We start from the raw sequence: 15,043 nt of genomic DNA, 5'->3' as shown, positions 1-15,043 counted from the left end.
CTTGAGCGATTCAACAACATCTTCGTCATATCCCTTCTCGACCTGATGTGCGCACGCTCTATTCTCGCGCCTTCTCGGCTCACTGGCTCAAACTTCCTCCATATCCTCGTCGCCCAGATCATCCAGCCCGAGCATGGTCCACTGCTCGCCGACCTCGACCTTCTCCGGGCGCACAAAGACGCCAAACTTATCCCGACACTCAAACACCCTCACCATCTTCTCCTTCTTGCCGACGCGTTCTCCTTTCCCTTCCTCTTTCTCGTCATCGTCATCATCAGCATCATCTGCAGCAATCTCGACGAGCACACTCCCATCATTTCGTCCCACCGGCTCATCCAACTCGACCCCGACCCAGACACACCCGCTCTCCCTCGCACCACCCAAGCCATCAATCTCGCCCACGAACCGGACAACACCCCTCCTCATGTCGTCCCGTCCGACCCTACACCTCATTCCGACCTCGATCCCGCGCCGTTCAATCACCTCTTTATCCGCCCGTCTTCTCTCCTCTGCCATCTCCGAGACCGGCTTGCTCTTCTGACTACTCGGATCAAACCGACCGAGTTTGGCGCGCTTCTTCCACGCCAACACGGAATCGTCGAGTTTCTCATACTGGCTCTCCGGCATCTGGTACTTCTCCACGGAGCTCAGGTCGGCGAAGTTGAATGTCTGTCGAGCGCCTGCGGGCCGCGTGTCGATGATTTCGATCTCACTGCCCCGGTGAAGTCCGTAATGTGCGTCCCCAACAAGGCTCGACTCGTCGGAAAGATGGACAAAAGTGCCATTGAGACTGCGTGTTCGTAGAGACTGAGCAGACGCCGGGATTCCAGTCACCGGCTCCAATTTAGACTTGAGCTGTGAGATCGTCCATGACGGAGTGATTCGTCGTTCGGCGGACAGAAGTGGTGCCGCGGACGGGTTGGTGTCATTTGGGACAATTATTTGTACGGCGATGTCTGGTTGAGTGCCTGCCATCTCTTGACTCCTAGTCGATTTGCACCTGTCGACAAATGATGCGAGAGTAACCCTGTTGCTCGAGACTGATTCTTTCTACTCGTCGACAATGATGCACAGTCTGGATGTTTTCTAAGGATTCAAGAGTTCAGGAAGTTGTCACGAAAGGAAACTGTTCCGAGCCTCCCAAGAATTGTTACAACAACTAGCAATATCGTTTGTCATTCTTCTGCGCTTCTTTGCCAGTATTTCACTTTCGAGTCTATCAAATATCTACATCGCCCCTGAGCTCGGTCATCTTGGACAAGCACGTATTTACTGCGGTTGAGCGAAAGTAGCCAATGATGAACGATCTTCCACCAGCCACTAAGCATTGAACCCTCCTTTCCTCAGCAGGAGTCTTCATGGATTTGCACCATGCAGTCCCGGCAGCCTTTCGAGTATTCAAAGAGCTCTTTTCTGCGTTTTTTCTGTCAACACACCACCTCGTTGCTGGTCGTGACGAGTCTAGGCTTGAGACTGACTTGGTCAGGCCCGTCATTCCAGCATCGGCCATCTCATTCGTCCAATTCCACCTCATGGAGTCTCGAACGCAAGATCTTGCCGGTCGGTGAGCGAGGAATCCTCTTCACAAACGAGACTCGTTTCAGATGTTTGTATGAAATCAGTTTGGATGCCACAAATTTCTTGACATCTTCTTCGCTCAACTTGTGTACAGCTTCTTCGTTGGGTTCGTCCGACAACCGATCATTAGCGTTGACAGATTCCAGAAAATTCCGCACGACATATGCACAAAGCGTCGTCTGCCAAATACCTTGGCCATTATCGCAGCTGACACCGTACACAGCAGCATCGGCGATCCGAGGATCTTCGAGAAGAACTGTCTCGACTTCGATGGGCGACACTTGCCAACCGTTAACTTTCATGATCTCCTTTCGCCTTCCCGTATAGAACACTTTGCCGTCTCGGACGAAAGCAAAATCACCAGTTCGATAAAATCCGTCACGATCGAATGCTTCACTGCTTGCCTGATGGTCCCCAACGTAACGATGGAACATACCGGCCGACCGAATCAAGGCTTCGCCGACTTCGTCCTCGCTCTTGATATTGTTCTGCTTGTCGTCAAGCAACTTTATGTCGACATTGGGTAGCAGCCGTCCGACGCTTCCAGAAGTATCCTTCTCGTTCCAATCGAACAGAGTGTGCCAGCCAGCCTCGGTGGTTCCCCAGCATTGAGCAACGTTCGCCTCGGGATGCAATCGCTCGCTCAGTCTTGTCTGTGCCCTCGAGTTGAGTGTCGCTCCGGCGCAAATGACGTATCGCAAGCTCCGAAGCTGCTGGCCTTCCCCCCCTGACAAATGGGCTAGTGTACCGACAATTGGAGGGACCACTGGGGAGTCCGTGATGTTGAACTTGTGCACAGCCTGCAGGAAGTCCGGCAGGTTAAACTTGGGGAGAAAATAGGTCGGCACCCCGAGACGTAGTGGTAGGACAAGAGCCAGAGGTGATGCAAATGCATGAAAGACAGGCAGACAGATGAGTTGCGATGGCTGTGATGGATGTCAGAGTTGCGATTTGTTCCGGAGCTGCAGACGCCGAAGGTGACAATACCTGGTAACTTCTGGCTTTGAACTGATCTTCCAGCGCTGCCGCTTGTGCGACAATATATCGATGTGGAATCATGGCCGCTTTTGGTAGTCCAGTCGTGCCACTGGTCATGGCGTACACCGCCACCCGGTCCTGGAGGGATCTGCCATGTTCGAAAGACGGCCCCAGGGTATCCTTCCCACCTTCAACCAACAGTGTCTGCCAATTACGACATCCACAAAGAGGGGCATCATGCAGACCACCAATGAAGAAGATGCGAGAGGTCGGAATGCTACATTTGGAGGCAGCCTGAATAATTGGCTCAATGCACGTTGGTTGAGTGAAGATGAACTTGGGGTTTGTGAGGTTAAGATGTCGGTCGAGCTCGGTAGAAGTGTATGCAGGGTTGATGGGGGAGGCAATCGCCTTGGATCCGATTATTGCAAGCCAAATCAGGGGATACCAGATCTATCGTATCCCCAGATCGACCCGGTCAGTACAGTCACACGACAGATTGTGAAGCAGAAGGGCGGCGGAAACAGCCGTTTTGAGCAACAGAGGAATCTCACGTTGTTATAGGCATGCAGGCACACACAGTCCCCCTCTTTGATACCAATTCTCTCGAAACCTTTGACAAGTCGAGCGACGATTTCGGAGGCTTGAGAGGCTGACACGAAGTGGGATGGGTTCTTTGCGTCGATGAAGATCTGGATCAAGTCCTTGTTAGCTCCATTTCTGCTTCGGAGAGTTTCGAGGTTCAAGCAGCTTACCGGCTTGTCGTTGTCATATCGACTGAGATTAGCGAAAGTGAAGGTCAAGACGTCTGTGGTCAAGATTTCTTCCGCCGCGCCGGAGAGGGATTTGGATGAGGTCCAGAAATGTCCTGTGGATGAGTCGGTCGACAAAGACATTGTGTAACTGTGGCTTGCAGACAGAGACAGGTGTCACCATGCGTGCGTAGATGGCATGGACAGTTGCAGGTCAGGTAGCACGAGGTATGCAAGAGAGCATGCTCTTTGTGCAAAGGCTGTGGGATGCAAGAAACGGATCAAGTATCGGTGTCTGAGATGATACAGATCTGGGGAGAACAGTAAAGAGGCGAGAAAAGGATTACGATGGCTGAGTTGGAAGTGAAAAGCCAGTACATTCGGTGAAAGGCAGTGAAAGAGGTAAGATTTACTTGCTAATAGCTGATGGCTGTTGGCAGGACTGGGCCGAAGCAGAATGAATGAAGCAGCGGACGACTGATGACTGGCTCTACAGGTCAACGCAATGCAAGACAACTGCTTCTGCTTCTGCTTCTACTTCTGCTCCTGCTCGTTTGGTTTCGCATTTGGCCACAGAACAACAACAAAGTCGACTTGGCGGGCATTGTCTGGTCTCTATCTCTGTCTCTTGGATTCTGACAGCGGCATCATTAGTCAAAGTCGTCCACCTGGGCTGTCCAAGGCTGTATCTGGCTACGCTCTGCAGGACGAGTGGTGTTTTGATGCTTTCCATCTCTGCCTCCACCATTCTTTCCTGCACAGTGGATGGAGCATATACAGTTGCATTCAATATATGGGAAGACTATCAATTGGCTACCGAAACGCAAAACGAGCTGGACAGGGCATCAATCCCAAATCCATGGATCCTTCTTTCCTCAGCACAGTTGATTTGACATCAATAGTTCTTCAGACCATCACTGCTAGTCTGCTAGCCTGCTACCACCATTCAAGTTTCAAGGACCGGAAAGCGCACACTGTGGTATATCACCATCAGTATGAATCTTCCTCGCTTACATTCGGGTCGGATACCTTTGTTTTGGCTTTCTGTCATTCTTCGGCTTCGGTTGCATGATTTCTCATTGCCCACGTTTTCGAGTCACCCCAGGTACCTCCATCCGCATTCATTGCCTTGCCTCGACCACTTGGTCGCCACCCACTTGGACACACCTCGCCTCCTCTGCCTCATCTATCCGGACCATCACCTGGTACCATCTTGTAGGATCCGCAACACGTTGTTCTTGTCCGAGGCCACCTACCCCGTCGAAAAAGTCTCGCAGGGCCGCCCTTCCACCGCCATTCACTCGTATGCCACTCGTATAAAATCTCGAGATCCTCCTCTTATCAGATGCCGATAACGATAATCCAGAACAATCTCATCACAACAGGGCTACCTTTTTTCGAAGAAGCAGACTCTGTGCGGAGCTATCTTGTCGTGAGTGATCCTGCCCCTGTTGCCTCTGGTGCTGTGGTTCCCGCCTTGCACAAGTACTTTTCTGCCGACAAGATACCTGGACTCCCTCCAACCATCCGTCTTCCTTCTTCCTCTGCTCTTCACCTCTGAATGATCCTCTGCCATCCTTCAATGCTGCGGCATACTGGCCCTAGCTAGGAACCATGGTCTTTGTACGTTTGCTCGTCTTCGACCACACAAAAGAGATTCGAGCGACGGCTTCATCAGTCTTCTCGTCTTCAGTTTGAATTGCACCACGCCATTTGGCCATAGTCCAATTTACTGACGTCTCACCTTACCTCTAGTCATCTCGGAATGGCCTCGACAGTTCTTCCAGATCCTCTTGACTCTCATCGTCCTCCACAAGCAGAGCTAGATTATGCTTCCCTCGAGCACGATACAACCCAACTTCAGCAGAACCATGCTCCGGAACAGACCTCCCCAAGTGAACCTCATTATCCAAGATCCCAGACCGAATCCTCAGAAGCCACAGCCTTTTCTCCTGTCAATTCACAGGTTGTCTTACCAAAATACGACGCGCCACGCGATCACTCCTCCTCAAAATCAGCGTCTATCACGGCCCTCGAGAAGCATCCAATGCCTTCAACAATGATGCCGGAAAAGAAGTACGACCGTTTTCTGCGTAACCTACGATGGACGGTTTTGTCGGTCTACCGACGGCTCAACATCCTCGTCCTTGCCGCAAACATTGCAGCCATGATAGGCCTGGCTACACAGCATAAGCTGGTCAACATGTCACCCCAGAAGGCTGCGACTGCCGTGTCCATCAACATCCTCGTGGGAGTTTTGGTCCGACAAGAGCTGGTTATCAACGCTCTTTTCTGGTCGTTCGGCAAATGTCCTCGATGGTTTCCATTACGAATTCGCCGCATGGCAGCCAAAATATATCATCTAGGAGGTGTGCACAGTGGGGCCGGAATGTCGGCCACTCTCTGGTTTGGCTTCTTCAACGCTGCTATTGTCAGAGTCTATCGACAGAAAATAGTTCATGCACATCAGACTGCGATACCGGCCATCACCGTGGTCCTCAACATACTCCTCATATCCATCCTCGTCACAGCTCATCCAGGCGTTCGAGCAAGAATCCACAATTTATTCGAGGTCATTCATCGCTTCGCAGGATGGACTTCGATAATCTTAATCTGGGTGCTCTTTGGGCTTCTGTCAGATGCGGCAGTTCAGGACACAGACGCCAACCTCACCATAGCAGAGGCAATTGCATACAGTCCGGTCTTCTGGACACTCATGGTCACCACAATCTCCATCGCACTGCCCTGGATATGGCTGCGAAAGGTTGCTGTGCATGCGGAGCCTCTGTCGGACCATGCGATCCGTCTGCATTTCACCTACACGAACCTTCCACTGTGTGCAGCACCACGACTTTCGGACAGTCCGCTTCTGGAATGGCACGCATTTGCAGGTATCCCAGCAGAGGATGGCCACGGCTTCTCTGTGCTTGTATCAAAGGCAGGTGACTGGACGTCGCGTCTCATCAGATCACCACCAACCAAACTCTGGGTTCGCGGCATTCCAACCATGGGAGTTCTACACGTTGCTCCTATTTTCAAGAGAGTGATTCTTGTCGCCACAGGTTCAGGCATCGGTCCAGTCTTGTCCCTGCTAGCAAGCAGAAACATAGACTGTCGCATATTGTGGTCAACTCCAGATCCAGAACGCACCTACAAGTCATTAGTCCTTGAGGCTGTCCGTAGGGCTGACCAAGAGGCCATCATTATCAACACTACCGTCACTGGACGCCCAGATCTGGTCAGATACACTTATGATCTGTACGTGTCATCGGGTGCAGAAGCTTGCTTTATCATCTCCAATCCGAAAGTCACAAGGCGAGTGGTCTACGCGTTGGAGTCGCGCGGCGTTCCAATATTCGCGCCAATTTTCGACTCTTGAACAATCGAGCTCATCGCAGCGGCAAAAAGCCTGATAGAATGAGCCCGTAAGAAAAGCTGGATACGGTGGTATCTGCACATATGGGTTGGGTTTCGGTTTCAATGGTTGTTCGATGTGTCTTCTATTCGTAACGAGGACGATATCATGATGGTGAGGCGGTCTTGAGCGACGACAAATTTCACATTGCGAAGTTCGGGGTTACCTGATTGCCTTTTCCTTTTTTGAGCTGTGCTTGTCAAATTGCAGCATTAACGCCGGCTGCATCGCCAGTATCATGTATTTGTGGCATTGTACGAAGTATATGACCTATGAAAGAGAGTCGGAGACCGACATGACATGGTATGGTACGCATCACATTATCCCCTCAGCAGGTCACAGCAGCACACTGTAGCTAGCTCGATGTATGATATGACCGTGATTTACAGTGATCCAAGAACGACATATCCATCCGCCGAGCAAAGGAGCAGCACCCCTGTACATGCTTTATGGCCATTTTCTTCCCTCTGCAAACACGCTTCGACATGAATATCGAGGACCCTTTTGCTTGACTCGACTGTTGGTCCGCACACGTTTCCCCATATCTGCTGCCTCCGGTCTCCTTCATGAACTTCGGTACCGAGATGATACCATGAACCAAATGGGCGTACTGGTCGCGGAACAGGCAAAGGAACGAAAGCAAGGTCGATCATCTCCAATGCTGTTTGCTTGCTGTGCTACTTCTTAGGTACACTCAACGGTGAGCCTGCATGATGCCGCTTATGGAAAGGTATCGCTTCAGCAACCGACAAAACTCAATGCCCAAGCATGAGACGTCTAGACTGACTTCCCTGATATCACATCTCCAAACATGAACACAATCCAAAGAGAGTAAGCACACACAATGGGATCCATCGTCCCCTCTACGCTCTATCTCTCTCACCCGATATCCTCAGCCTGAGCTTGGCCATGCAAACTCGATCATGCTGCATCACGCATCCCAGATGCCACTGTTCGGCTGCACTGCATCATCGACTTTTCCTGGTACGCATTCTTCTGCAGAATATCCAGATCCGCCGTGGTCTCAAATAGTGACTCGTTTCTTCTTCCTTGGAGGTTTCCTTGCCCTCGTAGGCTGTTCCTTTTCTTGCTCTTTGTTGAAGACGGATTCAAACGCGTACTTAAACCCCATTTTATTTTTCACGCGGACTTTTGCAGCTTTGAGATCCGCCTCGGTGAGGCCAGCACCTTTTGTTAGAAGATCCGTTAAGAAGCGGATCTCCTCCTGGGCTTCTTCGAACATTGCTTGATATACGTTGAGTGGCTTCTTCTTTGGCTTTGGACGCCTGGGTTCAGAGACTTCTGTTGCAGATTCGGTCGATGGTCTGATATCTTCATATTCTGATTCCTCTTCTGAACTAGTCTCACTTTCAGTCTGCGACTCTTCCTCAGAGCTCTCATGTCCGGATGTCTCTGGTGTTCGGCCCATTGCTGGAGAGACCTCCAGTCCCTCGCGAAGTTGTTCTGTGATCGCATCGACGTCCGGTCGTCTCGCCGTCACCTCGACAACCGGATCTGGGATGATGGGGCCGTTTTGTCCCATAGACGGTGGCTTCGTTCGTTTGTTGTGGTGAGCAGCGTTCCGCTCATTCTGGGGCGCGGCGTTCGCGGACACTTCCGAATGTCTCTTCCTCTTGTTTGACTTCCTCCTGCCCTTGGTTTTGCCTGGAGACCGAGCGGACTGCCCTTCGTCCTCACTTTCAATTTTGATGGCGGATGTTTGGTCAGACCCCGGAGGAGGGTTTGTTGAGGGGGTGTTTGGATGTAGGTTGTGACCTTTGGCCTGTGTGTCTTGAAGGTATCGGATCAATCCGTGGTAGAAGCGATGAGTGACTTCTCCCAAACTTGGGAAGTAACTGACAGGTATTAAAGATGCGATGATTCGACATTTACCCGGCCAATCGCAACTATGTGGTAGTCTATCCAGTCTGAGCGCGGGTGGACATGTTTCGTTTACATATGTGAGAGCTCCTGCAATTGCGCGTCCGATGGCCGTGCGAAAAGTCTTTTTCGGAAGGCGATAACGACTTGGAATGAGTCCATTAATTTGTTGGATGTAGTAACGACTCAAGTGAGGGTTGTTAGAAAACATCTTGAAGTCTAGAGCGTCAACGCCCGTTCCGATGCGCAAGCGCAACATCAGAGCAGAATTCGCAGATGGTCTGGACGTAGAAGTGCCACTGACGGCGTCGACACCGGTCGGGTTCATGGTGGACAAGGGGAAAATCATTTAGGAATTGAGTATCGCGTTCGACTTCAGATCCGAAACCCGACAAATGAAGGAACGAGGTGAGAAAAGAGAGCCGAACCGAGAAATCGATGAAGCGCGTTAAGCAAGCTGAGGACTTTGTGATATAAAGGCATAGTGGCATCTCGCAGACGTTTACGCCAAGAGAGAATCCCTTCGGAGGGTCAGCGAGAATTGGTAAATGATCCAGTGGTTAACAGCAGAAAGGACTCCCAAGTGAAGGGAGACATCGTTAAATGGAGAAATTCCTCAGGTTGCTTGTACTCTTGGATGCTTAGGAGGTTGCTGTCGCCGCTCAGTCCGTCCCATGGGAGCAATATAAGGCATTGCCCGACTATACTCATGTCTCATTTCGTTATCATCATTCATCAGCAAACAGCCACCGTCCGTTCCCTCTTTTCGCTTCCTGGCATCTCTTTTCAACCTCCTCACGTTCTCTCAGTCTTGCCTGCTCACGGTTATCCTTGTCCTCCTGTGTTGATGGAAATTCTGTGTTCCAAAACCCTGGCGGGCTCTGCGCTCGTTCGAACGTCTCTCGATGCATCTTCCCATATAGATTCGCCAACCTCTTCGCACGTGCTTCATGCACAAGATTTGCTCGTGCAAGCGGTGTCAAAGTACGGATCTTCTCTTCTGAGCCAGGACCTAGAAAGTCGCGGAGCAAATCGTCGTCCGACACGTCCTCATCAGTGGGGAGAGTGTCTGCCAGTACTCTGAATTTGCCACCACAGCACTCCGGTCGAGTGCAGCCCGGCAAGCATTTTCTGGCATTGCCCCGGACGATATCGTCGTAGGCATAGTCTAAACCACCAGTGTACGAAGGGTTGATCTTGAAGTGGGCAAGGCTGAGACGATTCACCGGCCTCGAACGGAAAGGTTCCTCATCTTCAGGTTCTGGTACTGTTCGAGCCGCTTTTGATGGAAGAAAAGGAGGCTTCCTCAACGAACTGGTCTTTGGGGCAGCTGTATCCATCGCAGGTGTCGGCGCCTGGAATTTCGGTTGCTCGGCGGGGGAGGCTGTCTTTGGGCTTGCCGGACTTGCGTCTAGGTGAGGAAATAGCATGGGAGTTGTGGCTGCAGGAGCTGCAAGCAATGCCTGAAGACGCTGATGAGGTGAGCTGCCATTTTTTCCTTTACTGCCCTTGCCCGCTGCTGAGCCAGGCCGCGTTTCATCGTAGTCGTCACCGTCCTCAGCTACCGCCGGAATTGCATCAGCTCCCCTATCGCTGAGTCTTTTGAATTTTGGACGTGCTTTTGACGCTTGAACAACCCCAGCAGGAACGTTTCCTGATATCTCCTTCAGTACCTCTGGACTCTTGCTTCGAGGTCGCTTCCGCTTGGTGTTTACAGGAGTGGTGCTGACTTCCACCTCATCAGAAGAGATGGTTGGAGAAGAAACGCCAGGGTTCTGTAGTCGCCATCTTCGTTCCTTTGTTTGAAGTAGGCGGAGTTTGGATTTCAGTTGATCTATCTCCGCTTGCTTTTCCACGTCCCTTCTGAACAATTGTTCAAATTGAGCAGATAGACCTGGAGCATCCTCGTGCTTACGCCGAAGTTCCTCAAGTTCCTGCTTGAGCTTCTCATGCTCCCGTTCCAAAGAGTGAGCATTCTGATCGGAGAGACCGGGAGCCTCATTCTGTTTAATTCGGAATTCGTCAATTTCCTTCCTCAGCAGCTCATTTTCACGCTTGAGTTGTTGATCAGGAGGAGCAGATACATGAGGAACAGTATCCTGCTTGCTCCGGAAGTCGTTTAATTCGTTCTTGAACTTCTCGTTCTCGCGTTTCAGTCGTTCTATAGTTTTTGTACTCTCATCCAATTGACGTATGAGGGTCTCGCTTTGGCCCAATGCTGATATGAGGGTACTGGTAAGTGATTGTGGTGTCGCGTTCATTGTGTTGGTGATGGTGATGGAAGTAGTTACGCGTCGAGGACAGAATGAACGGGATGAGTTGTCCAGCCCGCGAGGACCCGAGGACCCCACTGGGGATATCTGGTAGAACTTCGGAATTATATGAATGTCACGAATGTCTCGTTGCCGCCGCAGGGACTGTGGCACCGTGGTCGCCTCTTTATTCCGTTCTTTCTCGGGTGCCGTCACAGAAGAAAAAGTGCAAGATGGGCAAGCGAAGGAGACCAGATGACGATGATGTGGTGGGACGCTCTGTCAAGAAATCTCGGACAGGCTCAAGGCGCAATCTGTTGGATATCAGTGATGAGATTCTCCTTCGTGTCTTGTCCTTCCTCCCGATAAAGGACTTACTGCGCACTGAATCGTAAGTAGTGCCTTTCTGCTTCAGATCGCAACTGACAATTTTCTATAGGGTGTCGCGCCGATTCCGCTCCCTTGCGATTGATAAAGAGATCTGGAAGGCGAACTACTATGACACCTGGATCGATCCTCGAGCCCGTCGTTTGCCTGCGGTGAAGACTGAAGAAGAATCAAAACAAAGAACCAAGATAGCAAGATGGCTAGAGCATGGACAGAAACTGCGGGATGGCCCTGCAGTGGACTGGAAGCGTCAATTCAAGGTCAGGAGCAATTGGGCAGCGGGCACGGCCAAAGTTCATGAAGTCGAGGTTGCGCATCCCCCAACGCCGCCCGTTATCGCGAAAGTCTACAAGGGCATAATATTCACATTCGACCGGTTGTCGGGGCTACGAGCATGGCTGGCATCGGAGGGCACAAGAACGCTCAAAGCCCAGTTGCGCCTTGAAGCTACGACTGCTGCGACCTGTATGGCCGTTGACGCTCTGAATGGAGCGGTTCACGTACTACTGGGCTTCGATGACGGCACGTTTTCAACCTATTTGTTCCAAGACGGGGGAGGTTTTGAGCAAGTGTCGAGCCATCGTACTGCTGATGGGCCACTGATGGCGGTTGCCCTTGCAATGCCTTATGCAATGTCTGTTTCTAAGACAAAGTTTCTGTCGTTGTATAACCTGGCGGGAAAAAAGGAGGCCGATGGGTCGGAAGCCAGCCTTGAACCCATTACTCGACTTCAGTCAGATGCTTCGTTCTCTCCAGTTTCTCTGGCTCTTCGAAGGACGCCATCGAGAATTATCGCGACCGTTGCATATGCATTTAATCGGCTACATTCTGGTTGGTGCATGGGATTACAGGAAATCATGCTGTCCACGAACGGAATTCTGTTGGACAGCAGATTAACCTCGACCATCGAGACACCATTTGATGCAAGATATCAGGGAAGAGACAGATGGGAGGTGTCGACACGTTCGACTAGTTCGCTACCATTTCCTTTACATCCCCAGCTGATGAGTCCACCTACCTCACTTTCTTACGAGCATCCTTTCTTGCTCTGCACCCTTGCAGACAACACCATTATGTCATTTCTGGTGACCTCAAACGAAAGCAAACTGGAGATCAGCGCTGGCAGACGCCTCTGGGGTCACACTTCGGGGGTGTCCGGAGCAGAAGTAAACAATCGTGGCAAAGCAGTATCTATTAGCTGCCGAGGAGATGAAATTCGGGTATGGGAATTAGAACCGGTGATGACTGCCAACAGTCAAGCCAGGACAAGCACGCGGATCAAGGCAGTAGACGCTTTGTCCGGAGTCGCTGCGGCGTTGGCACGAAGAGGCACCGGGCTGGGACTTGCTCTCCCCGAAATGAAGCAAGAGATCAGCCTGACCAGAAGATGGGTCGGTTTCGACGATGAGCAAGTCGTGGTGCTCGGAGAGAGAGATCAGAAGCAGATAATGGCGTTGTATGACTTCACGTAGAGCCCGAGGGCTTAAGATATAGATCTTGACGAATGATACATGACCAATTGTTCAAGTTCTGGACCAGTGCTGCACGTCGCAACGGTCGAGTTGCCTCAGATGCGTCCAGAACCGTCATCGACCAAACAGGTGGATCAATTGGCAGATGGCAAGATGGCTAAGCACAAAGATCGAGGGTCACAAGTGGATGAGGTGATAAACGAGCCGACTCGCCGTAACTGGTCCCAGCCTAGTGAAGCCATTGACAAGTCACGCCTGGCACAAACGCAGACGCAGGGAGCTGCCCACAAGCACCAGTAAAGCACCTAACAAGCCACGCCTGGAGGATCAAACAAAAAGTGACGTTTTGCCTCCACAGTGTCCACACTAACCATCGAAACCCTTGTCCTAGGTAGACTCCGTACATTCACTTCAATTTTTCTCAGCCCTCAACTTTCACCAATCGTCTCACAAATCAATCTTCCCATTTTCGACAGACGCAACTCAACAACAATCCCTCTTTCAGATATCTATTTCTCTATTGGTGCGTCTTCCAATGCTGCATTCGCTGCGCCTTGGAGCAGATACTGACAGACCGACTCAGTGAACTCAGTTTCAGCTCGCAATCATGGATCGCGGCTGCTACAACTGCGGTGATTCTTCTCACCAGGTGCTTACGATCGCTATGACTGCTCTTACAACCTCTTACTTTACGTTAGGCTCGCGACTGTCCTAAGAAGGGAACTCCAACTTGGTAAGAACGTACCACAACTTCGAAAGTGCGCAGCTAATTGAATTTCTCAACCAGCTACAACTGCGGAGGTACCAACACGCACTCAATCTACCCGCTCGACTCTTACTGACTCTCCTCGCAGCCGAAGGACACGTCAGTCGCGAATGCACTGCAGCTCCTAAGCCAAAGTCCTGCTACAAATGTTGGTTCGACCTGCGAAAGATGTAATTGAATACAAACTGATGATATCAGGTGGAAGCCAAACTCACCTTGCTCGTGACTGCACTGAAGCCGGCCCCGTTGGCGGCGGTGGTTCTGGCTGGGGTAGTGCTGGCGGTAATGGTGGTTCTGGCTGGGGCAGTACCGGCGGGAATGCCTACGGCGGTGGAGGTGGCGGCGGTGGTCGTGAGTGCTATCGTTGCGGCGGTCAAGGTCACATAGCGCGGTAAGATCTGTTCGCCAGACGATGCACTGCACCTACTGATGAATCTAGTGATTGCACCTCCGGTGGTCCCCAAGGCGGCTATGGTGGCTACAGTCGTGGTGGTGGTGGTGGCGGCGGCGGCGGCCAAACCTGCTACGTGAGTTTGCGCAGTCTGCGGCAATGTTGGGATTACTGACGTATTGCAGTCCTGCGGCGGCATCGGCCACATGTCTCGGTATGGTACACAAGTATCTCGCGCTTGTTCATCCAACTAATCCTGATAGTGACTGCACTCAAGGTCGTTCGCAGAAGTGCTACGTGAGTACCCTTCTTCATGTTGGCCCACCTCATACTGACATCCTGCAGAACTGTGGTGAGCAAGGCCATCTGTCTCGCGACTGCCCTTCTGAGCCAAGCTCTGAACGCATCTGCTACAAATGTGAGTTTCTCCGGTCTGAGATCCAAACATAGTCTAACATCGGACTTTAGGCAAGCAACCTGGCCACGTTCAGTCTGCTTGTCCGGCTTAGACGCCTTGCAAGCCTGCCTGCCGAAATCCTTCTTTTCCTTTCTCGTCCGTTTCACAACATACATGGTCACGTCAAAATTGAGTGACAAAAGTTTGTTCTCGCTCTCGACGACATGCGTTTGAGGATCCACTGGAATTATTCCATCTCAACTGACTACAAACGTCAATCATCCTGGATACCAATCTGGTGAGAGGGGTTCTTCGTGGAGTCGAGGGGATGTGGAACAGAAATGATTAGGTCAATGATGCAAAGCAAGGCGGAAGAAATCTGGAGGTTGCACATGGTCAGCGGGTTCCTGGTGACGAGTCAAGGATATCAAGGGTCCAGCTACGATGGCTTGCATCTGATTCACTACGCTATTTCGAGGCATAACGGACCTGGGTTTGGTTATCATGCAAGCTTGAATGAAACAACAAAACAAGTGCTTGAGCTCGATTCGAGGGCTCGTCTGTTCAAGGCAGAATTGCAGCTAGACGGTCTTGACCAGTCAATGCAATCGATGACCTTGGACTGGGTGGTTTTCCTTCCCTTCTGCTCACGTGTTTCGCTGTTTCCAGTCCACTAGCGTTTCGTGACATTGCTTGCTCGCTGAAGAAGCCATTTCGACAGCGGACCGAGACTCGTCCAGTGTTGTTTACAGCACTCCATTCCAGACCGTGGAA

At 51.3% G+C, this 15,043-nt stretch overlaps 6 protein-coding genes across 6 annotated transcripts; 3 read left to right on the top strand and 3 right to left on the bottom strand.

The window, feature by feature from the left end:
- Positions 1-87: 87 nt before the first annotated feature.
- PV05_06725 (uncharacterized protein) lies at positions 88-3,452 on the bottom strand (the record flags this gene model as incomplete). Its single annotated transcript, XM_013459491.1, has 5 exons — positions 88-1,050; positions 1,587-2,504; positions 2,566-3,009; positions 3,111-3,248; positions 3,312-3,452. 5 exons carry the CDS (start codon positions 3,450-3,452, stop codon positions 88-90), a joined length of 2,604 nt encoding a protein of 867 aa, XP_013314945.1.
- Positions 3,453-5,073: 1,621 nt separating this feature from the next.
- On the top strand, positions 5,074-6,687 carry PV05_06724 (uncharacterized protein; the record flags this gene model as incomplete). The annotated part of the gene is made up of 1 exon (XM_013459490.1): positions 5,074-6,687. The coding sequence occupies one exon, from the start codon at positions 5,074-5,076 to the stop codon at positions 6,685-6,687; it is 1,614 nt and encodes a 537-aa protein (XP_013314944.1).
- Positions 6,688-7,382: 695 nt separating this feature from the next.
- Positions 7,383-8,932, bottom strand: PV05_06723 (uncharacterized protein; the record flags this gene model as incomplete). Its single annotated transcript, XM_013459489.1, has 1 exon — positions 7,383-8,932. The coding sequence occupies one exon, from the start codon at positions 8,930-8,932 to the stop codon at positions 7,748-7,750; it is 1,185 nt and encodes a 394-aa protein (XP_013314943.1). The 3' UTR covers positions 7,383-7,747.
- A 400-nt stretch (positions 8,933-9,332) lies between these two features.
- On the bottom strand, positions 9,333-10,870 carry PV05_06722 (uncharacterized protein; the record flags this gene model as incomplete). The annotated part of the gene is made up of 1 exon (XM_013459488.1): positions 9,333-10,870. The coding sequence occupies exon 1, from the start codon at positions 10,863-10,865 to the stop codon at positions 9,333-9,335; it is 1,533 nt and encodes a 510-aa protein (XP_013314942.1). The 5' UTR covers positions 10,866-10,870.
- A 145-nt stretch (positions 10,871-11,015) lies between these two features.
- On the top strand, positions 11,016-12,754 carry PV05_06721 (uncharacterized protein). The gene is made up of 2 exons (XM_013459487.1): positions 11,016-11,247; positions 11,296-12,754. The coding sequence occupies exons 1-2, from the start codon at positions 11,090-11,092 to the stop codon at positions 12,713-12,715; spliced, it is 1,578 nt and encodes a 525-aa protein (XP_013314941.1). The 5' UTR covers positions 11,016-11,089; the 3' UTR covers positions 12,716-12,754.
- Positions 12,755-13,141: 387 nt separating this feature from the next.
- PV05_06720 (uncharacterized protein) lies at positions 13,142-14,909 on the top strand. Its single transcript, XM_013459486.1, has 11 exons — positions 13,142-13,238; positions 13,299-13,364; positions 13,414-13,448; positions 13,503-13,516; positions 13,570-13,629; positions 13,680-13,872; positions 13,921-14,008; positions 14,058-14,086; positions 14,136-14,169; positions 14,218-14,290; positions 14,341-14,909. Exons 2-11 carry the CDS (start codon positions 13,323-13,325, stop codon positions 14,379-14,381), a joined length of 609 nt encoding a protein of 202 aa, XP_013314940.1. The 5' UTR covers positions 13,142-13,238; positions 13,299-13,322; the 3' UTR covers positions 14,382-14,909.
- Positions 14,910-15,043: the final 134 nt, after the last annotated feature.

This window comes from Exophiala xenobiotica, assembly GCF_000835505.1.
Source record: "Exophiala xenobiotica strain CBS 118157 unplaced genomic scaffold supercont1.4, whole genome shotgun sequence".
Taxonomy (NCBI): Eukaryota; Fungi; Ascomycota; class Eurotiomycetes; order Chaetothyriales; family Herpotrichiellaceae; genus Exophiala; species Exophiala xenobiotica.
Note: the sequence above shows the minus strand (reverse complement) of the source record. Positions and strands in the feature narration are given on the sequence as shown.

Excerpts from the sequence above, each read along its gene's own strand:
- PV05_06721 (XM_013459487.1), top strand. The coding sequence starts at position 11,090 with ATGGGCAAGCGAAGGAGACCAGATGACGATGATGTGGTGGGACGCTCT. Across the intron at positions 11,248-11,295 it reads GACTTACTGCGCACTGAATC|GGTGTCGCGCCGATTCCGCT; the intron begins GTAAGTAGTGCC and ends AATTTTCTATAG.
- PV05_06720 (XM_013459486.1), top strand. The coding sequence starts at position 13,323 with ATGGATCGCGGCTGCTACAACTGCGGTGATTCTTCTCACCAG. Across the intron at positions 13,365-13,413 it reads GCGGTGATTCTTCTCACCAG|GCTCGCGACTGTCCTAAGAA; the intron begins GTGCTTACGATC and ends ACTTTACGTTAG. Across the intron at positions 14,170-14,217 it reads GTCGTTCGCAGAAGTGCTAC|AACTGTGGTGAGCAAGGCCA; the intron begins GTGAGTACCCTT and ends GACATCCTGCAG.